The 27,787-nt window shown below is 39.6% G+C and overlaps 2 protein-coding genes across 5 annotated transcripts; both read left to right on the top strand.

The window, feature by feature from the left end:
- The first annotated feature begins 660 nt into the window (after positions 1 to 660).
- On the top strand, positions 661 to 8,992 carry Clec1b (C-type lectin domain family 1 member B). Of its 3 annotated transcripts, XM_032907362.1 has the most exons (6): positions 661 to 943; positions 3,812 to 3,907; positions 5,193 to 5,318; positions 5,462 to 5,613; positions 7,236 to 7,342; positions 8,774 to 8,992. In XM_032907362.1, exons 1-6 carry the CDS (start codon positions 880 to 882, stop codon positions 8,916 to 8,918), a joined length of 690 nt encoding a protein of 229 aa, XP_032763253.1. In that variant the 5' UTR covers positions 661 to 879; the 3' UTR covers positions 8,919 to 8,992. The 3 variants fall into 3 exon arrangements, 2 of the variants coding, with proteins under 2 accessions (XP_032763253.1, XP_032763254.1); XR_004388342.1 differs by lacking the exons at positions 3,812 to 3,907; positions 5,193 to 5,318; positions 5,462 to 5,613 and having other exon boundaries at positions 759 to 943; XM_032907363.1 differs by lacking the exons at positions 3,812 to 3,907; positions 5,462 to 5,613; positions 8,774 to 8,992 and having other exon boundaries at positions 795 to 943; positions 7,236 to 7,297.
- Positions 8,993 to 12,914: 3,922 nt separating this feature from the next.
- Positions 12,915 to 27,624, top strand: Clec9a (C-type lectin domain containing 9A). Of its 2 annotated transcripts, none has more exons than XM_032907360.1 (6): positions 12,915 to 13,102; positions 14,352 to 14,432; positions 18,853 to 18,999; positions 22,032 to 22,183; positions 23,880 to 24,001; positions 25,057 to 27,624. In XM_032907360.1, the coding sequence occupies exons 1-6, from the start codon at positions 13,012 to 13,014 to the stop codon at positions 25,187 to 25,189; spliced, it is 726 nt and encodes a 241-aa protein (XP_032763251.1). In that variant the 5' UTR covers positions 12,915 to 13,011; the 3' UTR covers positions 25,190 to 27,624. The 2 variants fall into 2 exon arrangements, with proteins under 2 accessions (XP_032763251.1, XP_032763252.1); XM_032907361.1 differs by having other exon boundaries at positions 13,012 to 13,102; positions 23,883 to 24,001; positions 25,057 to 25,189.
- Positions 27,625 to 27,787: the final 163 nt, after the last annotated feature.

The following is a 27,787-nucleotide window of genomic DNA, read 5'->3' as shown; positions in this document are numbered from 1 at the left end:
CTGTATGGCGCTCCTGTAGCTGCTGTCAGTGTAAGCCAACGTAATTATGTAAAGTCCATTTCTGTAGAGCTAAATGATGGAGCACTTATTACATTGTGATTGAATGGAAACCAGCATCCCCCTCCTGCAAATAGTTGTCGCTGGGCAAAACCACTCTCAAACAATCTCATTGAAGTCTAGTTTTTTTTTTTCCAAGAAACTAATTTTGAAGTACAAATATTATCTGAGGAAAGTATATTGTCTTGAGTTTTATATTTACTTGATATTTTCTCCCTCAGGGTCTAGGACTAAGCAGCCCTCAAAAAAATTTTTTTAAATAAAATGACTTACATTGGATGCAAGAATTTGAGTGAATTTTAGGTCATATAAAGGAGACGTGCTTTCTAATATATGATTCTAAGTGTCTAATTTCACACCAGATGATATTAGATTTGAAGTCACAGTATATGCTGTATGTCTACTGGTATTTTTAATCCATGAGCTTTTATAAGGAGTCAGTTCACTTAAGTGATATATTTCGAGCTTTCCTAGGGTTAAGATGAAGCGTGAACTTTGTCGTTTGGCAGGATACTCTCTCACAACGGAACATCCCTTCCCTCGGAGTTAAAGATAAGAAAGCAGGAAGTGAGCCCCGCATCTACTCTTTCACCACAAGTTATTATTATTTTTGTTTTTAGGTTCAAGTCCACGTATCTCTGAACATCCATGAAAGGGCTTCCTGGAAAACAAGACAAAGCAAAACAAAACCCAAGTGTTCTGATACACATGGCTCCACGGCAGCGAGAGAGAAGGATCCCAGGCTGAAATCCTAAGAGGGGACGCTGGGTGAGTTCTGCAAAAGTCACTGAGCTTTGAGCTCCTGGCAGTTCAAGGGGAACCATGCAGGATGAAGATGGATATATCACCTTAAACATCAAGCCCCGGAAACAAGCTCTCAGCTCAGGTAAGAAGGGTCATTCAGCATTACTGAAATAGCTCACTCCTACTCTGTCTCTCTCCTAGTGACTGGGTGCACAAATTCATTTGTGTTTTCCTGAATGATATTCTTTCTCTGAAGCATGTGAGTGGGGCCTACAGAAGCTGCTGCAGACATAGTTAGAATACAGGCAGTAAACACAGAAGAGGCAACATTGTACTAAGGCTTTTAGAATGCAATACTGGCGGCTCAGAAGCTGGTGGGTCAAAGAGAAGGACAGTTTGAAAACTCAAATGTCTGACAAATGTCTTCACATTTTAAAGGAATACATTTGTTGCGGGACTCACCTTGAAAAAAAATGAGGTTTGTTTTTTAAATGTTCTGGAGAGAAGTGTGTTATCATCTGAAGTCTTTTTTTTTCTGTTTAAAATGATATAAAGTCATTGGGTCATAGTGTCGTTCAATATGTAAACATTTCATACATAAACATTTCTGCAACATAAAATTATGTTTTTTAATCCTTTTGAAAACAACATCAGATTTCTGAGCAGCAGGAGACACAATTCTCCACTTGTTGCCTATGAAAGTAATTGAGGAGGAGAACAGGGATGCTGAGGGCCATGCAGGAAGAACGACAAATGGCTTTAGAACCCATGGTATGTGGCCTGCCTGTTAGCATAGCCACAATGGGTATCACCCAGAGAGGATTCTGTGTCCTGAGGACTTCATGCCATTATGAAGGTCTGTTCTGCTTGCTGCCTTCGCATCCATCTTGATCTAAGAACTGTATAAAAAACTTCCAGCCCCTCACCGGATAGTGTCTCTACCACTTACAAATAATGCTTGATCTCTTTAGGTATTTCTGCTCCAGCAGATTAATGATTCAACCACCACTCTAGAAAAGAATTTAGAGATATAGATTGTCAGCAATGACCACCACCTTTAGAAAACATTCGGATAAATAAAATTGTTGGTGAAGCTAGGTTAAGATGCTTTTGCTACTGCTAGGGAACAATCTGAAGTTCAGAAAGGCACAGTCTCATTACTTAAGCCGGGGACACTTTATGGTCAGGGAACAAGAACAATGGCAGCTCTGAACAATGACTCTCACTGAGGCTGGCCTGCTGCTGATTGATTTCTTATACCCATTTTTGCCCTCAGCTCCCTAATATAATATTATTAAGTAGATATGTATTGAGGGTTTAAAGTAGATATGACTGATTTTATATAAAAGTTTAGATTTGTGATTCTTTTAAGATCCTTATAAGATTACTTTTAAAGATAAATAGTAAAGTAATTAATCGTGTGTGTGTGTGTTTGTGTGTGTGCGTGTGTGTGTGTGTACTCACGAGCGCGCATGTAAGCCCAAATTGCTGCGTGCTAGTGAGAGAAACTGGCTGAGAAAACCACCTTGCTTGCTTATGCTTTGTTAATCTATAACAAGTTGCTTAGTTACAAATGTACATGGATTCCTGGGAATAATTTGTTTCCTTTACCTGTACTATGTAATGATATTTCTTGTAAAGGTTATTGGAAAACATACTTTTTTATAGACATTTGCTAGAAGAAAACTAGAATGTAATCATGTTATAATTTTATCCTGCTTGAAAGATTTTGGTGGGATGTATAAGCTATGGGAGAAAGAATAAAGTTGTTGGAACGTTGTTTCTTCCACCTCCACCTACTATGTGTATGTATGCATATGTGTGAAGTATGTATAGGAGTGTGCTGGAACATTGTTTCTTCTGCCCTTCAAGTATGTAAGTATACATGTATGTGTATGCCTGTATATGTGTAAAAATGTAAGAGTGTGTAGAACTTTGTTCCATCCATTAAATCTGTGTGTGTGTATATATTATTATATGATAATACACACACACACACACACACACACACACACAGGGCTTTCTGGGTGTGTGTTGGAGCCTGCTCCATCCACCAATTATGCATATATATTTATGTATCTGTATATATGAAATGTTTGGAGCCTGAATGCTGGAATTTTGCTCCATTCATTCTGTGTGTGAATATGTTTGTCTGTCTGCATGCATGTGCATATTTGTATGTATTGAGTTACTGAAGTCTATCTTTGGCTCCATCCCCTCATTGTGCATGTATATGTACATATATGTATGATTTTTTTTCTTTCTTTTCTTTTCTTTCTTGCTGGCCCCAAAGAGTCAAAAGAGTTTAGGGTTTTTCGATGGTCACAGAGAGTGCCAACCCCTTCTCTCTTCCCTCAGAGAGAAGTCTGCTGAGTATTCTCTAATCACTGGCTGCCTTAGGTAGAAGCCTCTGTCGGTATCTGGACTGAACCCTGCCAGCAGCTTTAAGCACTGACTCCCATCAGCCGCCTGCCTCAGTTTACCCATCCCACAGATGCCAAAGCTGGTAATTGGCATGGGGATGCAAAAACAAAAAGCAAAAACAACAACTAAAACCCCCAAACAGATGTGGCCTTGGCAGCCAGTTACATTTTAGACTGGACAGAGAATAAGCCACAGAGAATGGAGATGAATGGGTGGTGTAAATTAGACCATTCTCATTGAGGATTGTCACCAATGCAATGAAGATGACAGGTTCCTTCCTCTCACCTGTATCCTAGGGCTCAAACCTGGTTGTCAGGCTTATGCATCTTATCTGCTAAGCTATATTACTAGCCCACGTTTTGTCAGGCTTTCAGACAGGATCTCAAATCGTCTAGACTGGCACTGAATTTGCTATGTAGTCAAGACTGGCTTTGAACTCTTGACCCTCCTGCCTCTATGTCCCGAGTGTGGGTAACTTTGCTCTCTCACACATAGCTTGCCGTAGTGTTTATGATACTTAGACAATCCTGAGATGCCCAGGATAGCCTGACAGCCTTCTGCTTGCGTCTTTTCTGTCCCCCCACAGCTGAGCCTGCCTCTTCTTGGTGGCGTGTGACGGCTTTAATTCTGCTGATCTCATCCATGGGGCTGGTTGCTGGACTCGTGGCTCTGGGGATCATGTGTAAGTACTGGCTCCTTGCCAGGGTTTTGATCCAAGGAAAACAATAGCCACGAGTTCCTGGTGTACTATACTAAGCTTCCTAAATGTTTTCGCTCCTCTGTTTGTCACCTATTCTGATTGTCCTGAACACTGCTGTGGACATAGCCTCATAGGGTGAAAACTCAGAAGGGAGAGACCTCCCCTCCCCCTCCCCCTGCTCTTGTTCAAATCACCTTTAGTTTTTTTCTTTAGTTAAAATTACTTTCAGAATGTATTGCTGACATTTAAGATTCCTCCTTACTATGGATCCAAGCTATCTTTCTCCCTCTCTGCCTTGCTTAATCTGAGGCCTGAGCAATCTAGAATTTTCCTAATTTCAAAAATAAAGCCTGTGTCTTCCTATATGAAATCTTGCTTGTTCTAGTCTATCTATATAAAATACACTCCATCCCATTTTATTTACTGACACATTGGTTTTCTGATCATGACTTTCTAATAATAAAACTTTATAAGGTCATGTCATAATTTGTGTTGCTAATTTATCTTCCTGCTTTAAATACATTTTAGAATCCCTTACTCCTTATGTTGTTTACATGGATCTGAAAGCATTTTAAACATTGTAACATTATTTTTCTTAATTTAAAATGTTTCATAAGGAACTTGGAAATAAGAAACCAGGCAGCAAAACTAATCAGACTGCAGTCTATGTATGTATCTACCTGAATTTCTATCCAAGGGGTTCTCAGCCTTCCTAATGCTTCCACCCTTTAACACGGTTCTTCGTGTTATAGTAACCTCCAACAATGAAATTATGTTCATTGCTACTTCCTAACTGTAATTTTGCTACTGTGAATGATAATGTAAATATTTGATATGCAGTATATCTGATATGCCACCTCTGTGAAAGGGTTGTTTGACCCAATGGGTTACAACCTACAGGTTAAGAACCACTGTTCTACATAGTTAGAATAGTCATCCAAACATACACTGAAAGTGTTATATTTAGAACAGAATACAAAACACAAGGCTTCTCATCACTATAAAGCCCGCTTAGAAACCTGTCCAGGAAATATTGGAACAGCTGCCTCAGTCACGTGATTTCACCTCGGGACTCTCATAGCCAGTCGATTCCCACACTCTTTACGCAGCCCTTTTAATTTCCCTTTTCAGTATTCATTGAGTTTTTGTATCTGGTGAACTCTTTAGCTACCAGCAGGTTTATAGACATGAAAGTTCACACAAGAATCCTGCCATCATCTTTCTGACCTTGAGACCCAGGTATAATTTATCTCATCTCTACATCTAGCAGTCACACAGCAAAAATATCTACTGGCCGAAAAGGAAAATCTCTCAGCCACTCTGCAACAATTGGCCAAGAAATTCTGCCAGGAGTTGATTAGACAATCAGAAATTAAGACTAAGAGCGCTTTTGGTAAGTCTGGCTTGGAAACATCTCTGATGTGCAGCACACATCTGTCACGGTAACTAGAGGGAGGCCCACCGGAGCAGGAATGCTGCAGGTGGGAAAAGCTTTGGCCAGATTTTTGACAGCCCCATTCTCGGTCTCACCTTCAGAGCACAAGTGCAGCCCCTGTGCCACAAAGTGGAGATACCATGGAGACAGTTGCTATGGGTTCTTCAGGCGTAACCTAACATGGGAAGAGAGCAAGCTGTTTTGCTCTGAGCAGAATGCAACTCTTGTGAAGACCGCCAGCCAGAGCACCCTGGTAAGGAGGGTCCTGTGTCAAGCATTTGGGAACACTAAGGAGAAAGATTGCAAAGGAAACACGGAATCCACTTTACTTTTTCATGTGATTCTTAATGTTTTGCACTGTGGGCTCCTCTGAGAACTCGAGGAAGCTTGGTAAGAACTGCGGAGCTTAAATATTCAATCCAGAATATCGCTGAAGAGTTTCAGTAAGATTGAATTGTTGTGGACCGCCATAACAGTGAAAGTGGACACTGGCTCAGACACTGGATGAGACTGCCCGGGATGTTCCCATCACACTTATCCCAGTTTGCCTGACTTGCTTCTCTTTGCTGTAAGACCAGCTCACAGAGAAGTTTAAAAATTAAATTAACTAAATAAACAGACTCAGTCAAAACAGGGGAGTGCTCTAGCACATCAAACTCCATCATAAAGGGATCAACTGGAGACACTCCAGGCTATAGCACTTGAACATCTGTAATATAACAAAGAAATGATATCATTTTTTAGACGAGATTAAAGTTAAGAAGTACTATCTTTTTGAGAAGACATTAAAGTTAAATATCGGTTGGATTTTTCTATCAAGTCCCAAAGAGGCATCTTGGGCAGTGAGGATATGTTTTAAACAAAAGATCAGCAGTTAATGAACCAGTGGAAAGCTGGTGGGTGGCTCACACTTTAGGGAAGTAAGATTTACAATACCTCCAGTGGACTGTTATTCTGATGGTCACGTCTGTCGGCAAGCTCAAACCAATTGTTGTCATTGATTTCCATATGTGGATTCTTACCTGCTATCCTGCAATGCATAAAGGCGTTATGAACACATGGCTTCCTTTTGCTTTTCTTTCTAAGAGATTGATTGTCCGTTCATCTAATAGTCCATCAATGTATACCAGAACCACTCCAGGATCTGAATCTATGTACTCTATAAAACTGAAATGACCTAACTTAAAACCCATCAACCAACCAACAAACAAACTAAATTATAACTAGGCAGAAAAAAAGTGAATCAGAGCCAGATGTCGAGGTGCATGTTTTTGTAGTTATAGCTTAGGCTAGGATCAAATGTTTGCGGCCAGCCCGGGCTACACAGTGAGAATCTATCTGAAAGTTGAAAGCATAGAAAAAAGTAAATTGAGAAGGGTCATGCATGCTATTTACTAATTCCGCTGGGAAAGACATCTATAGTTTCTTTTTATCCATCCAATTGAAACAAATTAACATTCGTATATATAAGATAATCAATGCAATCCAAGAACTTAATTTCAGGGATGGAAAAGCTCATCAACAGCATAATTGTTGCCATTTGTATTTGATGCATTTCCCCCCACTTGAACCATATTTAGAAATCTTCCTGGGACTCAAATCTTCAATAGTTAGGGAATATAAACATACAGTATAAATACCCTAGGAAGACTAGCATATTACCTGTTTAATACAATTTCTCATATGCTCTATACACTTTTTAATATCTCAAAACAATTCAAATTAGCAAAATCCTAGACATGAGACACAATCCATTACACCAACACAGACGCATAATTCTGGTTGTTTGTGAAAGGCTTTATCATGAAATTGTGTTACACTATCACACAGTGCTGTGGAGGGACTTACCATGGTATGGATTTATGCTTGCAACAGAAATACATCACAGACAGGATTACTTCAGTCCGTTGGATTGGATTATCACGCCAGAACTCTAAGAAAGACTGGATGTGGGAAGACAGCTCAGTTCTTCACAATAATTCGTAAGTCCCTGGAAGTTCTGCTTGAAGGCATTGTTCAAAGTTTTGACTCCCAGATCTTTCTTGTTGAACACAAGTGGCCTGAAAGTTGAGATGCCTCTATTCTACTGTGGGTTGTAGCTGCCAGTCATGTGTGCCCTACTCCTAACCAGAGAGCCCTGATGGGCAGTTTTACTCTCTCCTCCTCCCTCTCCCCCTCTTATGTAAGTAGTGATTCATTTTCATATCGCCCCTATTCACTTCAATTCTCTCTCTCTCTCTCTCTCTCTCTCTCTCTCTCTCTCTCTCACTCTCTCTCTCTCTCTCTCTCTCTCTCTCTCTCTCTCTCTGTCCACGCCCGTGTGTGTGTGTGTGTGTGTGTGTGTGTGTGTGTGTGTGTGTGTGTGAAACTTGATCTGATTCTTTTCTTTTTCTTTCCTTGGGTATTTTCTTTATTTACATTTCAAATGTTATCACCTTTCCTGGTTTCCCCTCTAGGAGACCCCTATCCCAACACCCCTTCCCCTGCTTCTATGAGGGTGCTCCCCCACCTACCCAATCCCTCCTGCCTCCCCACCCTGACTTTCCCCTATACTGGCGTATCCAGCCTTCCCAGGACCAGTGGCCTCTCCTCCCTTTGATATCCGACTAGACTCAAGCCCTGCTATATATGCGGCTGGAAATGAACTTAGCCCCTTAGGCTCCTTTCAGCACACACCCACTCTGTTTTCTCTTCACCACTTCACGTCTTCACAGTTCTTGCTGCTTTCTGCACTTTCCCATCTGCTTATCTGTGAGCACCTTACCAGTTTCTCCTCACTGGAATTTCAGTATTAAAACAAAACAGACCTCAACCATTTGCTAACTAGTTGGCGTCTATAGGTGTCTGCCAAGTAGATTTAGCATGTTTTCCTTGTCTGTGATTGTAAACAGTGATTCGGAGAATCGAGACAAACTTGTGCACAATTACCATACAATAGTCTACCGTAAATCTACCTGGAGCTATTACATTTCAGCACTGCAGTATTTAACTACCTTGCATTTCCTTGAGAATTTTGCCATGTTGTGCTGCTAGCTGCTGACTCTTTAAGAGCTTCCCATTTCCTCGCTGTTTATTTTAAACCTAGTCTTCTTTCCATACTGGCCCAAGGTGAATTGTAGGTAAAGATTTGCTTGGCACATCAGATTCTGATGTGCCTCCTCCTCTGGACCTCCATGTACCTTGCATTCATTGACGTTCTCCTTTACTTACACTGTATTAAATTGTTACCAGCAACATAGTAATACAGTATTGCAACTGTGTACTCAGAAGCAGACAGAGAGATTCTCAAAGCTGAGAATGCTGTTTCTTTACCCCAAGCCTCTAGTTTGATCAGCAAAATAATCACGTCCTGTGCTTCCTTATCTATTTGTATTTCTAAAAATCGTGACATCTGCCTTTTTTGTTTTTTGTAGGATTGATCTTTCTAGGAATACAGAAGAAAACATGAATTGTGCTTATCTTCATAATGGAAAAATCCACCCAGCTTCCTGTACAGAGAGACATTCCTTAATATGTGAGAGAAATGCTGCCCTGACAAGAGTGGAGGAACTGCTTTAATGCAGAAGGACCAGCAGGATGTCAGAGAAGTGCTTGACCATGCAATAAAAGATCTGGACAAATCACCCATAAAACTGCTTGTTCGGTTTTTATGTCATCCTTATACAATAGGTCTGATCCTTTCTCTGTAGATTAAGAAACTAGCATGTGAACAGTTCTCTAGCTTTTCCAATAACTTTCTTTTTTTCATCCATTCTTCATTTTCTTAGCTTGCTGTAACCCATTTCATCTTCAAATAGACACACATAAAATTAAAATTAAGTTAGGGCACTAGGGAGTGAACACTGTGCAAAATATTCTAGTTAAGAAAGACATCATCGGATAGCAGAAATAATACAGTTTGGAATCTATACAATAGTTTAAATACTATGACCCCTTAACTGAAAGGCAACCATAAAGCATTTCATTCTATGTATGTATGTATGTATGTATGTATGTATGTATGTATGTATCTATCTATCTATCTATCTATCTATGTATCTATCTATTTTTGAGAGAGGAGAGCCCTATCTGTCCTGGAACTCCCTATGTAGACAAGGTGTTTTGTTCTGTATACCAAATGCTGGGATTAAAGACGTGTCTGGCTAATGAGACAACTTTCTATTTTGTTTAATTTCCATTTTCTCATATTTAAAATAGGCTGATTTGGGGCTGAAGGATAAACCACAGTGTGTGTATTCATATATATATGAATATAAAAATAATAAATATGAAATATATTTATAAAAATGAAAATATACAAAATATATTTTCTATAATTATATGATTATCCTGAAATAAAATAAAATGGGATGATATTGCCTATCTTATATACTTCAACAAACTTCCCAGTTTCATGGTATCTATACAATGACCTTATGATTTAATTTTTGTATAACTTTTATGCTTACAATAAAACTAATGAGCACTAACTGTAGCAGAAATGCCATGGAAACAGTCCCTAACTCCCTTGTTCATCATCTGCGACCAGAGCCAAGCAGGTTCCTGACTCATGAGAAACCATGTGCTTTTCATCCTGACTCATTCCAGTTCATTCTCTTCACACTCAACAATGGTCATCTTCCATACAACACAAGAAAACTGGATTGGAAAAAGACTGCACAGTGATGGCAAAACCATAAAATATTTCTTGATGAAGCAGAGTGTCCAAAAGGCAGAAGAAGAAGCAGAATTTTTTTTTATCTGGTTCTTTTCCTGACAGTACTATGTTTGGTGTTTGCTGAATAACCCAGAAGTTATTTATAGAGCCTGTGGGGAGGCACCTCTAACAGGATAAGAGGCAAAAGTCATACTTTTTCCCTGAGCCATTCCCCATAGCTTCCTTTGTTTAACTAGTGAGAAAACAGGGTCAGGAATACAGTTTATCTCAGCTGAGGACTTTGTGGAAACAGAACACGTTCAAGCATGAAGAGAGATGGAACTCAGAAGGCTGGGGAAATATGGGAATCTGTGTTTTTAACACACATTCCCAGTGACCCTGTTGTAAGCAGTCCTCTCAAGATCTTCCAATAAACATTGATTTAGCACTTACTCCCTGTGTGGTTTAGGGCAAGAGGTTTAGTCTCTAACATCATTTCCTTGCCTTTGCAGTGAGCCGATTACCCTATCCAGAAGAGAATTGTGATGATATTTGATGTAATTATATAAAATATTGGTCAGAACATCAACTGTGGGATACTAAAATATGTTAGGTTTACAGCTCTGTGCATGGACATGCAAGTCTGCACTTTGGTTTATTTTGGACTGTTCATACAGGAATAGATTTCTTAGCCCCCCCCCCCCACACACACACACAAGAAAAGAAACAAGAGAATTTATTTGGCTTTTTTATTTTAAATAACAAGATATTGGCCTTGCAATAAGGGAAGTCTTGGCTTCCCCCCACTCCCATGCTCACCCCCCTTTAGAGATGAGGATTCAGGGCTGAACTTCTTGTATGAAACTATTTGCACAAAACAAATGGGGACAAATAATTCAGAAACCATCCAAATGTCAACCCTATGCCTGGATGTTAGTGGTTTTCATCTCTTTAGCATATTTATATATTACTACAACATAGCCTTAGAGGGAACATATTCAATGCCCAGCTAAACATACACTGAAGGCAAGACCAACCTGTACCTACAGCAACCAAACAGTACCTACAAGGTCTCCTTTTCCCTTGTACTCGTGCCTAAAGCATGTAGTGAAAAGAAAACGCCCAGATTCTATGATCGGAGTGCTTCATTTCTAACACTCAGCATGGAGCTAGCTAAACGGACTTCTCCGTGCCCCGAGGTAGCACTCACCCCTCTGCTTCCCAGAACTGTAGTGAGGAAGTAATACCTGTGATCTGGCTTCAGAAGAGTTGTTAGAACTCTCTGAATAATGAACAACAAATATCAAAAAAAAAAAAAAAAAAAAAAAAAGGCAGAACACCACATATAGTGTATGGATGTTGTGTTGGGAGAAATCAATGGCTTCCAGAGAGTGGCTTGTCCTGGGAAAACACTGCATCTATTCAAGCTTTGGTTTTAGTGCTGGTGAAATGAGAAGGGAAACTGGAAATGAGTAGCAGCTGATGAAGTCTGGATCCTGAGGTTAGTTACAATATTATTTGGTGGTGTGGTTTCTTCCTCTCTTCTCCTCCTGGTAGAGCCTGGCATATGCAGAGGGTTATCTGGAGTTCAGACACTCTGTTTTCAGGCCAGGAACACGACAGGAAATGTTGGCAGAACGGGCTGGTCGTTTCTCATTTGTCCTTAGTGACCCCACCGACTACTCCTTGTGTTTCAGGAAGCTAAACACAAATAAATACATTTTTCTGGGGAAAGTCGGCCTCTGAGACACATGGGGTGTGGTCAGAAGTATGATTCAGGTCCCCTATGTGTCTTGGTTTGATAAAGCTTGATGTTCTGTATTCCAGCCCTTGGATCTAGTGAGGCAGACCACCGAGTCCCCATGAACACTCTTCTTACTGCTTTAGGCCATGGAGTGACAACAGCCCAGCAGTACATGTGTCACCACTGACCTCCTTCTTCCTTTCCAAACCTGTAGTCCTATTAGTGAATACCCTTGCATCACCTCTTCAGTGTGATGAAGATCCAGGGAGAGTCTAAAAAATAAAAAAAAAAACAAGCAATTTTGCAAGTTGTATGGACTAAACATTATTGAGAAATGATCTTTGGACATAAGGACAAGTGGCCTAGAAATAAATGATGTCTAATGAAATCAAATTTCTCAATACCAATGCTGTAGTCACAGGATGTGGTGAAAATGGTCAGCCTTCCATTAAATAATTGATTCCTCATCCAAGAGCAAAGTTACCTCTGGGTGATGCTTTCCTTGGAAAACCTAACCTTCATGTCCAATATGGAAATGCAATGGCTCGAGATGGATGTGATGCCAGCACTCCCAGATTATGACTTTTAAGAAGCAAGTGTGGGTTCTTCGCCTTCTCTCTCCATTTTCCATCATGGCTCTAATATTCTAGAAGGTGAAAGAAACCCAGGCCCCTTTGGGAGAAAGCTCTCCATCAACTTGTATCTCTGGGAACAAACTATGAGGGCGATCTGAATGTTGCCAGTGTTGACTGCTATTTTGAAGTTTACTTATATTAACAGTCAGTATTACCCTGATCAACAGACCGATTGGAGATAAATGTAGGGATGAAATCTCTCCTAAGTTTTCTTTTTTTGGAAATCCAAAAGCTATGTACAAGTTGGTGTGCCTTGATTTGATGGCCTTTGTCTTTATTCCCCGAATCATCGCTGTGCTTCTTATCTTACACCAAGCTGAAGTCATACGGTGTGCCTCATCTTCAGCATCTGGTACCGTGTGGAAATCAGAGCAACAGTCTAATTTGATTTTAGCCATTTTGAGTTCCGTACATTCTCATTTCTTCATTTATGGAGTTATGTTTCAGTTTAAGCTCCAAAAGTTCCACTTTCTGAATGATGATGATGATGATGCACCTTGATCCCCGTTGCATTTTACCATTGTGAAACTGTAGCCAGTTCCATTTTTTTTTGTACCAGCCTACTCCTGACTACTAAAGAAGTTCTTTGTGTTGGGCTCCTATGTTGACTGCTTTACCTCTCCAAGCACCTTCAGCATGCATGAGGAAGAAATATACACCTCTCTTCAGTGGGACATTCCAACCTCAGAGGCCTCTCAGAAGTGTCCAACCCTTAGCAAATGTTCAGGTAATAAATTCAAAATGCCTTGTAGAAAATGATAACTTTTTTCTGTTTCTATACTGTGATAAAGCCAAGTGTGTCTTCTAATCTGAGGTAAACTCTTTAGAGTATTCTAGTGTGCCTGATACATTTAGCAGCATGGAGGGCTCTGGGCTTGGGAAATGTGATATATTCTCCCAATTTCCCAATTTGCAAAAGTAAAAGAGATCAGACCATTTAAATTAGTTTAGTTTTTATGTAAAATAATCAGCAAATTATCTGACAAATCGTAAGAAATATAGGAAGAAGCTGGAAAACTAGGACAAACTGTCTTCATGCCAAGGCAATTACATTTTCAGTATTTGATAATTATTTCTACATCTTATGTTACTTTTTATTTTTAAAACTCTACAGCACAAAATATTTTCAAATAGATAAGTTTTGTGTATTTTTATTGTCTTTTCTTTAATTCATCAACTAGATGTCACATATAATACCATAAAATAAACAATTGGATGGGCTTAAAAGCATTTTATTCTGTTTTTCCAAGTAACTTCATTCATTAGTTTTTAGGCCTGATTGATTACAAATTGACTAATTGAAGCTAACTTTCCTATATCAGATTTCTAATATATTATTAGCTTCAGAATATCTTTTGTCACATAAAGCACCATCTCAAGGTTCCAGGGATGACTCAGAGTCATCACAGGCAAGACATTATCATGCCTATCCCAATATGTAAGGACAATTGTTTTTATAAGGATGAAGAATGTAATAAGCCACATCGCTCACTTTTCTTCCTGGAAGAGTTGTAAAATTAGCTGGAAATTTTTGTTCATTTTCTAAGTTACTCATTAAAATTAAAAATATTTAAATAAATCATGTTCAAAAGGTCCTGAAAACAGGTAAGAGAGTCTTCGTGTTAAGAATTCAAGGTTGTCTGGTTGGTATTATTAAGATTATTGAAAAAGACTAGAGAGTTAGACACAGAAAGATAGATGGATTTTTTTTAAAAAAAAAATCACAGTAGTGTACATTAGGATTGGAGAGAGATGTTATTAAGTCTATTGAATTTGGTATTTTCCAAGTCAGATATATCCCATGCTATAAGTTTCATTTGAGAGAATTTAAGCAAAGATTTTCTTATTAGAGTTTCAAATCTTTTCATTTCTCCAGTATGAAGGACCAACTCTCTTTCACTCATCCTGACATCATCTCCACTCATCCCTTACAACTACTTTCTCTAACTCATGTCACTGTCTGGTCCCACATTTAGGAACATGGTGTATTGTGACGGTGATTTCCTGTGTGGTCTGTGTGGGCTTACTAGCAGCATCCATTTTCTTGGGCATCAAGTGTAAGTACAAAAGAACATCTTCAGTGTTAACATAAATGGGTTATGATAGCTATATTAATTTTAAAAGTCCACATATATACATAGATGAATAAATAAATTAGGAACTATTTGAGTACACATAAATGCTGTAAAGGCACTTAGACTTATATAAAGAGAGAGTTCATACAGTGAGATAGACTATTGTAAAAGTAATCACCTAAAAGAATGCAATTAGCTTTTCTAAAACCGATGGTTTCATTGTAGAGATGTGGTGTTTCCCATGAAAGCAGAAGGTTAATTAAAAATATTTTGGTACAATTTTCGAGGAAACAACATTGTTCAGTCATTATTTCTAACTTGTTGCAAATTAATTACAATTCAAGCACCAATAAAGGTCAAGTGTTTACTTTTTACATAGAGTAAAGCTCCAAGCAGAAGTCTCCTTTTTTCCTGTCTATTACCATATGGTGCACTCCATGCCCATGCATTTCTATTACCATCTGATGGACTCCAAGCCATCCAGAGTATAATAAGCAAAACAGAAATGACTTGAACTAGAGCTTGCCCATTAAAGTTTATCAGAATATGGAAACTATTTCTCAAGTTTCTGAAAAGGTATGATTATATTTCAATCCTTATATGTACCACGTTATAATATTATAAAGAATATTAGCTTTCTACTCTCAATTCTAGGTAATGTCCAAACCAAATTAGAAAACAACAACAAAAACAAAAGAGGGAACAAATCCGTTCTCCAAATATATGCAGAGTTCTTAGATCTAAGATTTAACAACTTATTAATAAAAGCAAAAGCTGATAAAATACACCTATTTCAACATATAAATGGCCGAACATACAAAACAGGAGAAGGACGTACTTGGAACCCATACACCCAATGATATACTTAATCCTAAAGTTGATAAAACTCTTTAAGAACTTACCACATAACCAAGCCATTTAGTTTTCAGATGGAAAAATGACATGACAACACATTTCTCCAAAGAATTTAAAAGAGTGTCAAGCAAGCATGAAAACAAGGTTTAATATCTTTAGCCATTAGTGAAAACAAGCTGTAAACCATAGTGAGGCACATTACACACACCAGAGAACTGAAAGTCCAAGCCAGCCACACCACGTGCTTGATCAGTCTGTGAAGCTGAAGGCCTACTAGGGCTATGAAATCATCTCTGGTAGGACTGAACGGTGATACCAAGCACTCATCGCAGAAAAACGGAAGCTTTTGTTCACTAAAACCCGAACACACCTGTGTATAGCACCTTAATTTGTGCTATACAAACAACAAAACTACCAACATATTCTTTTGTGAATGAATGGATAAACAAATGTCGCAATTAAGGTCAAGGAAATATTTTCAGCAATAAAAATGCGATTAGTTTTTAATTGATCCAACTATCTGGGTAAATCTCCAGGAAATCATCCTGAGAAGGGGAAGAAGCTCTTAAAAATGGTAACATCTTGTTTCTATAATGTCGTTGTACTGACAAAACAACTGAGCTAGAGCATGTAAGGGCTGGAGGGGTATGGACGACCTTCATAAAAAGGCAATCGGTTGGGTCTGTGTGGTGCTGAAGAAATGCCATGCTATAACACCATCAGTGTTGATGCCCTAGTTGTGACACTGAACTTCAGTTTTAAAGATGGTTGGGATAAGGCTGACAGAACCTGTTATTTCTTACAGCTACATACGAAACTTCAACTGCCTTAGAATAAAACTCTAGTTAAAAAGTTAAGACAGGAAGCTTCTGTGGTGGCTATATCCGGTATCTCAATTGTAAAGATGGCCTATTGCATGAATGTATGCATGAGGATGTAACTGGATCTACCATTTCAAGTCATAGAGATGCGTGGCAGCTATTCTAGTGTGCATGTTTTAACAACCTGCAACAGCAGTCACCTGGCCTCCCCACACCAAGAGTTTACTATATCTACCTAACTAAAAAATAGGTGAAGGCTTGGGGCTTTAGCTCAGTGGTAGAGCTCTTGCCTGGTGAGCATAGAGTTCTGGGTTTTATATCTAGCACTGAAAACCACCACCAACAAAAATCCAGTGAACTAGAAGATAAAGTAGAAGAAATACATATAGTTTTTTAAAGCATAAAAAAGAATATAGCAAAACCCAGAAACATGAGTAAAACACAGTTAAAAGAAGAAGACGAGGCTATGTGCAGTGATGTTTAATCTTGTCCACTTGGTTAGACTGAAAACAGTGACGTATTTCGAAAGAGGATTAACCATGTGGGAGCTCCTTTTGTGGGAAGCAACATCACCTAGGATGAAGTGTGGACACTGATAAAGTGAGCTGTCCAGTGTCAGCCCTCTCTCCTCCTTCCTGGCTGCTTAGATGTAGACTGTTCTGTCTCTCCATGCCCTCCTTTGTCAGTTCATTAGATGTTCACGGTGAGTTTACTGTGCCACTTTTAAGTGGCAACTAAGAGAATGTGTGTGGACGTTCCCCGTTAGATGGCAGTGGGACGTTGCATAAACATCTGGGAAAACGTTGACGTAATTCCTCATAGTTACAATGGCATTAATCCCAAATATTTCAAATTGTAAATGAACCACTATAGGCATGAGCTATAGTTTCACGCGCAAAACTAAAATTGCCAGGAGTCTTAGCATAATGATACTTATTTATAATTTTTAAATTGGTCGTACTGGCTAATCCTAGACCCACACTCCTATCTTTGCTAACAACCCCATTGTTTCTTCCATCCTATCTCCTACGTCACAACATGTATCCTTTCTAGTCTTTTATGTAGAAAATGCAACCTAAAATTAAAATGATGGTCTCCTAAGAAAAGACTTATCAGCTAGGTAAATAAATCACCATAAGTCAAGCTAAATGTCCAATGAAATGTACACAGTAGTTTACAATTTTACCAAAACCGATCTTTGAAGCAGGCAATATGTCAATCAATATCTCTAGACCCAGTGCTGGTTGCTAACAGAGACTCATAGGACCTAAACAGCAGGCCTCCGCATGTTAGTGTATTGAAATGCAAAGAGTTTAGTTTATTACACAGTAACAATACAACTTCATAGCATTGAAGTAAATAAGGATACTGCCAGTAAAGCCTCTCATTAGAAGGATCCTGGATGGAGCCAGGAGTAGTAGTGACTCAGACCTGCATTCCCAGCAAATGGGAGGAGGAAACAGGAGGATCAGGAGTGTCATCCTTGGCTATGTAGTGAGTTTAAGGCCAGCCTGAGGTACATGAGATGCTATCTGACGTTAGTAGGGAGAAAAGGAGAATGGGTAGGGATCTGGACAGATAAGGCAGGTACCTTCTCCTGCCTGTTTCCACTATGACACGGTTTTCTGTTAGTTCACGAATTGCTGATGTTTGCACAGGATACTGTGGTATTAAGAAGTCCCAGAGTCTTGCTTGGAGATTTTTATGTTTTGCTGATCATAAAGACAAAATTTTGCTGAGACTAGGCAACCTGCCTCAGCAGAAGGCATCTCTCAGGATCTCATTAGAACAGAGGGCAAACCATCCAGCATGCTGCCAATAAACAAGGCTGACAAATTAGTCACAATTCTGGTTCCCAAATATTCAGGCCACAGTAACAAGCTACTCCATTAACTAGCTTGCATCACGCCTTGTGTGAACTTCAGATGCACTACTCAGCCTGACTCCAGCTGAGGAAAGCACTAGAAAGCTAATGGAAGGTGTGGTGTTTTCAAAGGCTATAATTACGTAGACAAGAAAAATATATCCAACCTGTTTACATCTGTGAAGAGAATTTGGGTCTCAAACAGAGAGAGCTGTAAATGCTCATGACCTTGAAATGCTGTGTACAATGACATACATGGAGGGTCACTTAGGGATACTGAATGAAATTTAAATGTCCACGAACTTTCAATGTAGCCACACATCTTAAAAATAGCTTTCAAATGTGCAAAATGAAGTAAGACTACCTCATTTGCTTTCCTATTATAAGGAGTCGATGAGTGAGAGCTTTTTGTGTACTTATAGGAATGAAGGCTAAAATATACATAAACAATAAAATCAAGTGTTCACCATCATTGGAACAGGCTCCTACCCTTTGCCTGAGAGGCTGAACAGAAGTTTCATATTGATTGATTTTTTTAATTAAAATATCTCCGGAAAAAAAATCTGTTAAAAGAACTTGATAATCTGTTCTTGAGGAATGATATTGGGTGAATAATGGAAAGGGACAGCCAAGACCACTTTTGCTTTGTTTTGCTTTGTTTTATGGGTTTGTTTTGTTTTGTTTTTGTTTTTGTTTTGCTGTGTGGCACTTGTAGCACTTGGTTCTTTGAATAATGTAAATTTTAAGTAAAAACCCAAAGACAGGCAAATTATGCCCTCACCCCCATTGATGTTTTCTTTGATCCGTGCTGGGGGGTTACTTTTATTATATATTTGATAAAGGATGCTCACCCTTCTCACAGTCTCCCAGGTGTCCTCTCTTGTAATGGAGCAGCGGGAAAGGCTCATCCGACAGGACACAGCGTTGCTGAACCTCACAGAGTGGCAGAGGAACCATACACTGCAGTTAAAAAGCTGCCAAGCCTCACTACAAAGATTTCTCCGTTCAGGTAACTGACAGAGGACCAGTTGGCTTTCATTGCTTGTCATATAGCCTAGGCTGGTCAGAACGCACCATGGCTGCTTTCTAATGTGTGACTTTCTTACCTCAGCATCCTGGGATGACAGTAATGAGACATCACGCTCAGCTAAAAATACATGACCTCAGTAGAGATCCAGATGTGTGCAGCACATCTCAAAAGAAATGATTCTGTATAGTGTGCCCTCTATTGATTATTAAGGTTTCGAGTGGACGCCAAGAGAAGTCTGGAAGACAGACAATAATGAGATGAAGAGGGGGAGGAGGTCCTTATCCAGGGATCGGGTAATAAGCCTACGGCTTAAGGGAAGCAGGATTCCAGGGTCATTAACTACTGCTATTCTCCCTTCAGCTGTAAACCTACAATTTTCTAGGAACTTGACCAGAAGTCTTATTTACAGGGAAAGGACTCGTACTGAACCCCGTGTGCAACCCTAGTGGCTCCTGGTTTTACTTTATTAGATTTATCAGGTAGATGCCTCCACCCGCGGCATCTCCAGAGCCGTCTGATAGCTTCATTTATCAAAATGCAAAGATTTCTTGGAAATGTTATGGGCAGTAATTCTAGAGAGCCAGCAGAGTGCCACACAGGGCCAGTGCCAGGACAACTGCTCGTGACAATTGTGAGGAGCCTGCATCCACACTTGGATATGCCTTACTTTTACCAGCTCAGCCTTAGGGAAGCTGACAACCTTGCTTTCACGTGACTCTTTTCTCCCAGGGCCTCTCTACTTCTAGCTCTCATGCTTATTAAAGTCTATATTGAAGTATCTTTCATAATATCCTGCCCTGTTTCAAATTATTTTGAAATCCTTTTCTGTGACAAGACTAAAACTCATCAATCAATCAATCAATCAATCATCAATTCATCCATTCATCCATCCCAATTTGGCCAGAGTTCAGGTCCCTAAAAGATTAGCGGAATGCTCCATGTTGCTGAGGGCCAGAGCACTGAGCTCTCTCTGTCTCTTTGCAGTTGGTAAGTGTGACAAACTTTAGTTGCTCTGTACTTCAGAGTCGTGTACATCTTCCTGGGAAGTGTTGAAACAACTGACATCCCTCATATGATCAGCTAAGCCAAGATTATAGCAAGATCAAATGGGTTGCATGTGATTCCTAGGCTAGGCTCTTGAGAATCAACAATACACTTCATTTGGTCACTCAAATCTAGGCCTATTTTCAATTCTAGCTCCAAACCGTGCAATTCATTTAATTTGTCTCTTGCTTTAGACTCTTTCTGTAGATAGTTAAGCATGAAAATTGACCTTGGAAATAAGTATTTATCATAACATGCAAAACACACTTTCTTCTAAGAAGCTTATAAAGTTAATTCAGTTTTACACTTTACGAATATTTTTAAGACTAAAATTTTACTATTACCTGTTTTGCATTTTGTTAAATATCAAGAGTGAATTAATACTTGCTTGGAATGTTAAATTTTCTCTAGAAGATCCTATTTGAGTTTTGAGCTGTATGTAAAGAAAAAAATCTATCATTTTTTCTTTTAAAAACTAAGGTTTATTTTTAAGTGTGTCTGTGTGAGCGGGTATGGGAGTATGAACATGTGAATGCACATGCCAGATGAGGTCAAAGAAATCAGGTCCCCCAGGAGCTGGACTTCTATGTAGTTGTAAGCTACCCAACTTAGGTGCATTGACCAAATCTAGATCCTTTGCAAGAGAAATATGTGATTTTAGCTTCTGAGTCATCACTGTAGTCCACATAGTTCATTCTAATTGAACATTTAAGTAAAAACAGCAACAACAAAATGTTTGCAGAGTCACTGTCCACAGTGTTCTTATATATAACAAGTTGTTATAAGCATGAATCAGGCCCTCCTCTGAGACATCAACACTGAATACAGCTGATAACCTGCTTTGGAGATCCGCTAATCCGTCCTGTTTTCTAACTTTCCAAACACCATTTCAGCATTAACCCTGCTGTGACGTTCACTGTGCTCAGCAACCTGGCTAGCACTGGTTTCAAACACAGGCTACCAGAAAGCCTTAAGGACTCAGTATTCATCCTGGAAAACCACTTGTGAAGTGCTTCCCACACCACATGGAACGGTGCTCTTTAGCAATCAGTGTTCTATGAGTTCCTCTGTCTTCTCCCTTAAGACTATGCTAAAATCCCTCAGTCAAACCTGTGCTGTTTTGAATATATTCTTTCTTAAGACATGCTCCTTAAAAAGCATTCATAGTAAGGCCTGATTCTTAGTTATTATGAAGTACTAAAATGTTTTTTCTCTGTATGCCCAGCTTACACCTACTTGTTTTCAAGTCATTCTTTTTGTGCATTAACTGTTCTCTCTTTTACACATGAAATATTTATTTGCTTAAACCTCGGAATTAACACATCAATTCAAGGCGTACTTCTCAACCCAGTCCGTACCATAGTGGAAGAAAAAAATTAATTTTGATATAGAAGGAAAAATTTGGGTAAAAGCCATCTCCACACTGAATTTAACTAGAACTAATTATTAGACTGCTATTTTGGGTGGAAATTATATAATCTTGTTGTACCCGATGATAAGTTTTTTCTCCACGGGCGCGATGAGCCAAATCAAGCCAAATCAAAAATATAAATGCAGGTTTATCGTGAAGCTGCTCTCTGGTTCTGGGGAAAAGGAAAGGAAGTATGTGAGGAGAAGAGGATGTGGGTCAGAGAGGAGAAAGAGGAGGAGAGAAAGAAAGACAGACAGACAGAGACAGAGACAGAGGTCCTATAGGGGAAGGGCATCCCAGCCCCTAGGCTGGAAAAGTCAGGGTTGAGGGTTGGGTATGCCAGGTAGGGACTGAAGGATGCTAGGAGAATCTGAAAGCCAGGTCTGCTTTGGTATGTAAAATATGAACCTCGGTGCCTTGTCCTGGCCAACACTCAGCCTCAGAGAAGCTGCATGGATATAGGTTCTGCTTCATGGGTACCATTGGTTATCTTGAGGGAGTTAGGATGCCAATTTTGTGTGTTGAGGACAATTAAGAAAATGTTTATATTTTGAAGGCAGTAACTGCAGCCCTTGTCCACCGAACTGGATTCAGAATGGAAAAAGTTGTTACTATGCCTTTGACCGCTGGGAAACGTGGAACAACAGTAAGAAGAGTTGTTTAAAAGAGGGCGATAGTCTCCTTCAAATAGACAGCAAAGAAGAAATGGTAAAGATGATTATGTGAATTCATGTCATTCTGCAAATACCATGTTACTCATAAAGTGAAGTACAGATGCTCATTGGATAGAATTCCTTCATTTGCCATAGAAGTGGAGAAAGATTTTTAGTATAAAAAATGTAAAGAGACAAAGTAGAGGTTCACATAATTTTTTCCCCAATAATTGGAGAAGTGAAAATGAGGTTGGTTTTCCAGAAAGTGAAGAGGACAGATTGTTTCTGCCTTAGTTAGCCCAGAAGGGAGGAGGGAGAGGGCTTCTGGGCTGTGACACGCTCCCCACGTGCATCCCAGCTGTGGATGTTCTTAAATGTATTGCATTTGATGCTACAGGAAACAAAATAACCTGTAATGCACAGGGAAAAATAGGAGTATGAAAACTGAAGTCCCAGTCTGCATATACTGACACATGCATGTAAATCCAGTACACAGAAGGCTGAGGCCGCGGGATCTTGAATTTGAGACCTGGGTATCAAGATCCTGTCTCAGAAACAAAGAAAAATTACAAAGATTTAAACCTGAACTAATGTCATGAAGTGAATCAGCTTAATAAGAGTGAGCATTTGAAAAGTGAGGGGTTAAGCTTACTAACCTAGCTTAGCGGGATCTTAATTAAATAAATAGTACAACGTCTCTTGAAGGCATTTTACTGTTAAACAGAATCTCCGAAATGGAATTCATGATCAGCTGTTTCTCACTCTAACAAAATGGTCACTAACCGACTTTAGTTTTGTAAGAACAATGGGAAATATTAAGAATATGCAGTAAACTAAGAAACTTTAAGCCACATTATTAGAATTATTTAAACACGTACTTTTTGCCAAAATTGGATGACAAAATAAAACATGTTTCATCTAACAAAATGTCCTCACAGTGAGTGGTGGCTGGAATCTCCAAAACTTCACATATTAAAATATACCGGCGGGGAAGAACAAGCCACGCCGTGAGTGAAGTGGGCTAAGCTTTGTTTTTGATGGTGAAGGGCCAATATAAAACTTACTTTGCTTTAACATATTATCTGACAGACTCTAAATCCATTAAAACTTTAATTCCAGATGTACATATTTTTCAAAGTATTTAACACAGCACACTGACTATATAACAAAAGAATCATGTGTGGGTGGGGCGTCATGTGGTATGTGGTATGTAAATGTGTGTGTGCATGTGTGGTGTGTATATGTGTGGTATGGTGTGTATGTGTTTGTGTGTGTGTGTGTGTGTGTGTGTGATGTGTGGGATATGTATGTGCGTGTGTGCATTTGTGGTATGTGGTGGTGAGGGGTGGTGATGGTGGTATGTGTTTATGTGTGGTATGTGGTGTGTGTGTATATGCATGTTTAGTGTGTGTATGTATGGTGTGGTGTGTGTGTATGTTTGTGTGTATGTATGTGTGGTGTGGTGTGTGTGTGTGTGTGGTGTGGTATGTGTGGTATGGTGTGTGTGTGTGTGTGTGTATGTGTGTGTGCATGTGTGCTGTGGGTGGTATGGTGTGTGTATGTATGTATATGTGTGTCTGTGAGTGTGTGTGTGTGTGTGTGTGTGTGTGTGTGTGGTTCCATTTTAATAACTCCTCTTCTATTTCAGCACTCAAGTTCTCATTAATTTCTGACTAGACAAAATATCGGCCTTTATATTGCACAGGTATTTACTTTTCTTCATTTACAGTTTGTGTCCTGTTTTTTTATAGGAGTTTATCAACCTCAGTATATGGAAGCTCAAAGGAGGATATGAATACTGGGTGGGAGTGTTTCAAGATGGACCCAGTGGATCTTGGTTTTGGGAAGATGGCTCTTCTCCTCCCTCTGACTTGTAAGTCTATGGCAGAGACATTGCAAGGAAAACCTAGGAATGTGAAGAAATTTCAAGTTGACTTTGCATCTTAGTATTTCTTCCAGAAGACATAAAAGAATGATACAGGCTCCTAATTGGAATTATGACCAATTTACTTAAGACTTGGTTTTATTGCTTCTCTCTTAGTCAGGGTTTTTATTTCTGTGATAAAACACTGTGACCAAAAAGAAAGTTGGGGAGGAATGGCTTTATTTTATTTACAAAATAAATGCATTACTGTTCGTCACCAAAGGAGCTAAGGACAGGAACTCAAGCAGGGTTCAAACCTAGAGGTAGGAACTGATACAGAGGCCAGAAAGGGGTACTGCTTACTGGCTTACTCCTCATTACTTTCTCAGCCTACTTTCTTATAGAACCCAGGACAACCACCAAGGACTGACAACACCCACAACGAGCTGAGTGTTCCCCCATCAGTCACTAAGAATAAGCCTTACAGGTCTGCCTGTATTTTCCTAATTGAGGAATTTTCTTAATGGAGTTTCCCTTCTCTTAGATGACTTCAGTTTTTGTGTCAAGTTAACATAAAACTATCCTGAACAGCTTCTAAATCTTATCAGCCCTCCTACCATATCCTTTATAAAGTTTTTTTTTAAAAAAATCATAATCCAAATGTCTAATTGGGCAATAAATGTTAGTTCTTTGTATAACTTAATGCTGAGAGAACCTTCTGGTCAAAACACTGTGATAACTATTGATCAATTTCTATATTGAGCTTTCCAGATGGAGTTTGGTGGACACAATAAAGTGCCTTAGGATTTTGAGAACAGAGTCAAGAGGAAGAAAGCTATCACCTAACTTTATGCAAACATGGTTTTGTTTTCTTTAGAAGCTATTCATTCAAATTATAGCAACATATTCTTAGTAAAACTTAATAGATGTTATTTGAAGGATAAAACTACCACAGAAGGGCACCACATTAAATCCAACAGCATTGCTGAAGAGTTTCCCTTTCAAATTACCACTGTCATCTTCAAATCTAACCTCTAACCTGGGAAGCTGCCTTACTTTTTCAGGTTGCCAACAGACAGACAGCTATCAGCCAGCCAGATCTGTGGATACCTCAAAGACCATACTCTCATCTCGGATAACTGCAGTAACTGGAAATATTTTATCTGTGAGAAGAAGGCATTTGGATCCTGCATCTGAAAGATACAACTCAAAGCTACCTGCTACACAAGTGTTCGAAAGAGGTCAGGGAGCAAATGCAGGAGGAGGTTGGTGTGAGGCCTACAAAGGCAAACTTGCTTTTTCATATACACTTGGCAATATAATGCTTTGAAAATTTCAGTTGACCTTGTCCATTGTACCCAGGAGAAAATTGATTTAGGGCTACAGAAGACCTGACTCATTGAGAACAAGGAAGAGAAAATCATTTCCCGTCTGTTTGAAAGTCCAAAGTGACTATCCATACCGCACAGACATCTAGCTGTCTTTGTAGGAGTTTTTACAGTAATCCTTGGTTTCCTTTTTTTTTTTTTAGTAAATAATTCTATCTACTATACTTACAACTGACCAAGGATCACAGAAAATCTTTACTGAGAGCTTTTCTTCAGATCAGCTTCCAGTCATGGTGTATCATAAGATTACACACGGAGAGGAGAGAGATGGAGTTCTAAACGGTAGTGTTACCAGCAATCACATACTAGGGGGACTTAGGTGCTAGATAAAAATGAGCAGAATGGGGCCTCCAGGATTGGTAATATTCTTCTGAGACTCAAGGCCTAGGAAGCTGAAACTCACGGATATAGAGATTTACTGTTTCTAACCCTTGGAGCTAGGGGATTATTGCTCTAGGATCTGAATGCTCAGGTTAAAGGCTTATAGCTTTTCGTTTTAATCACTACTGGCTCCAGATCCTGACAGCTTTCACAATCCCTGACCTTTAGCTGCAGCCTTAGACAGCAGTCAGTAGCAGCAAGCAGCTCCCACTGGTCTTATAATTCTTGGATGGCTGTAGGGTGATGGGCATTAATTCTGCAGTGACCACTATTACAGTCCTCTGATCTAGAATGTGGGAATCTCCCATCAGCCTCTGTTGGCTGTTAGTGTTGCAGCTCTCAGTATAGATTTTCTGTGATCCTTGGTCCTAAAGACTGCAGCTCCTTGGCACTCTTTCAGGTCCCCAAGCCCATGTTTCTCCTCTCTGGTTTGCCACCCAGCCTTCTGTCTTTATTCAGACTTGCATTTCTGCCTTCTTTCTTCTTGTCTCTTGACTCTACCATTCCTCCACATCTCTCTGATTCTTTTGCCCCAAGCTTTCTGTCATGGCCCCTCTCTGGAATTCTTCAGCTGTTCTTTTGTCTCTCGACTGCCACTGCCACTGCCACGGTGGCTGCTGTCACCACCAGAGCCGCTCGCTTGCCTTTGCAATCATCTTGTGCTTCTGCATCTTCTCTTTGTGTTAACGGCTCGGGTCACTCCTCTAATGATGCAGAGCAAAAGAGGCAAGAGAAAGGGCCATTCAGGAAGTCTTTCATTGGTCCTAATGTTGCAGCTTCAGGAGTGTCAGAGGAGGGGGTGTTCTGGCTGATTCTAAAGCTGAACCAAACAGGTTATTTTATAGATAAGAAGGAAGTGTGATAAGGGTGTCTGTCCCTTCGCAGCAGCCCTTCAAGGACTGTGTTTGTACCAATCACAGCACAGACTACTGTTTAGACAGTCGCAGGTCTTTCCCTAGGGCCGTGATCGGAAATGCGCCCCCTCTGGCCTGAGTGAGAACAGCTGCAGGATCTCTGGGCCTGTGTTCTTTGCCAAGACTTCTCTTGCAGAATGCTATTTCCATAGGCTGTTTTTGGTGGTATGAGCAGTCCCGACTGGAGCCTGTCTTCAGCCATGTAGTGGTGTATTCTTCAGCTTCTTTATCTCAGAGTAAAATGGCCAAACTGCTGGACTGTCATTGAGGGCAGTCTGGCCAGTTGTTTGTAAACAGGCTGCTTGGTTGGTAGCTTGAATCATTCATTCCCAGACATTAAAAGTGTGTTTACAATAAATACTTAATAAAACCCCACTGTATTACAAGTCTAATAGCATTTGACAGTATTTAATAAAAATGAACATTTAGCGGGATTTAACTTCTGCCCCAAAGCTGTAGAATCATTGAATCCCTCTCATCTGTCTCAGAAGGAAACAGGGCTTCTACTCTCTGTGGATTGTGCTTTTCAGACTGCAGAGTTCTGCTGGGAAAGAAACTATTAGAATTTCATAGGTAAAGGAATAGGCTAGACATCTGCACGTCCCGTTGTGTAGGCGGGACCTCCCATCTTATTGCTCATGAATCAAACGGCTCCGTCTGCACTGACAGGATGAACTACCTAGCACTTCTAACTGACGGTCTCTGTGCCTCAACTTCCCTGCTATAAAACTGTAATATGATTCACTTCAAAATATCGCTTAAGAATGTCATCCAAATGCTACATGCTAACTATAGAAAATGGTATTTTAGACAGGAAAGGGAAAATTAAAATGTGTGACATCTACCAGAAGAAAAATTTGCAAATGATCGTTATCATGTTCCCTATCTATCGTGTGTCATCTCTGTCATACTGCATAGCATGCTCTTAATAAATATTTGCTAAATTCAATATGATTGTATTTAATCTTTTTTTTTGAGAAAAAGAAGCTGAGAAGTACATTTTTATCATTCCCTTCACATTAAAAAGGCATAACTTAGATAAATAAGAATAGTGATGATGATGAAGAAGAGGAAGATGATGATAATGATGAAGACGACGACGACGATGATGA

Source organism: Rattus rattus, chromosome 6 (genome assembly GCF_011064425.1).
Source record: "Rattus rattus isolate New Zealand chromosome 6, Rrattus_CSIRO_v1, whole genome shotgun sequence".
Lineage (NCBI taxonomy): Eukaryota > Metazoa > Chordata > Mammalia > Rodentia > Muridae > Rattus > Rattus rattus.
Note: the sequence above shows the minus strand (reverse complement) of the source record. Positions and strands in the feature narration are given on the sequence as shown.

Bases quoted from the DNA above. Each gene is read 5' to 3' on its own strand.
- Clec1b (XM_032907362.1), top strand. From the start codon at position 880: ATGCAGGATGAAGATGGATATATCACCTTAAACATCAAGCCCCGGAAA. The intron at 944-3,811 runs GTAAGAAGGGTC...GTCCCCCCACAG, and splicing joins GAAACAAGCTCTCAGCTCAG to CTGAGCCTGCCTCTTCTTGG. The intron at 5,614-7,235 runs GTAAGGAGGGTC...TGCTTGCAACAG, and splicing joins CCGCCAGCCAGAGCACCCTG to AAATACATCACAGACAGGAT.
- Clec9a (XM_032907360.1), top strand. From the start codon at position 13,012: ATGCATGAGGAAGAAATATACACCTCTCTTCAGTGGGACATTCCAACC. The intron at 13,103-14,351 runs GTAATAAATTCA...TCCCACATTTAG, and splicing joins AACCCTTAGCAAATGTTCAG to GAACATGGTGTATTGTGACG. The intron at 24,002-25,056 runs GTAAGTCTATGG...TTACTTTTTCAG, and splicing joins TCTTCTCCTCCCTCTGACTT to GTTGCCAACAGACAGACAGC.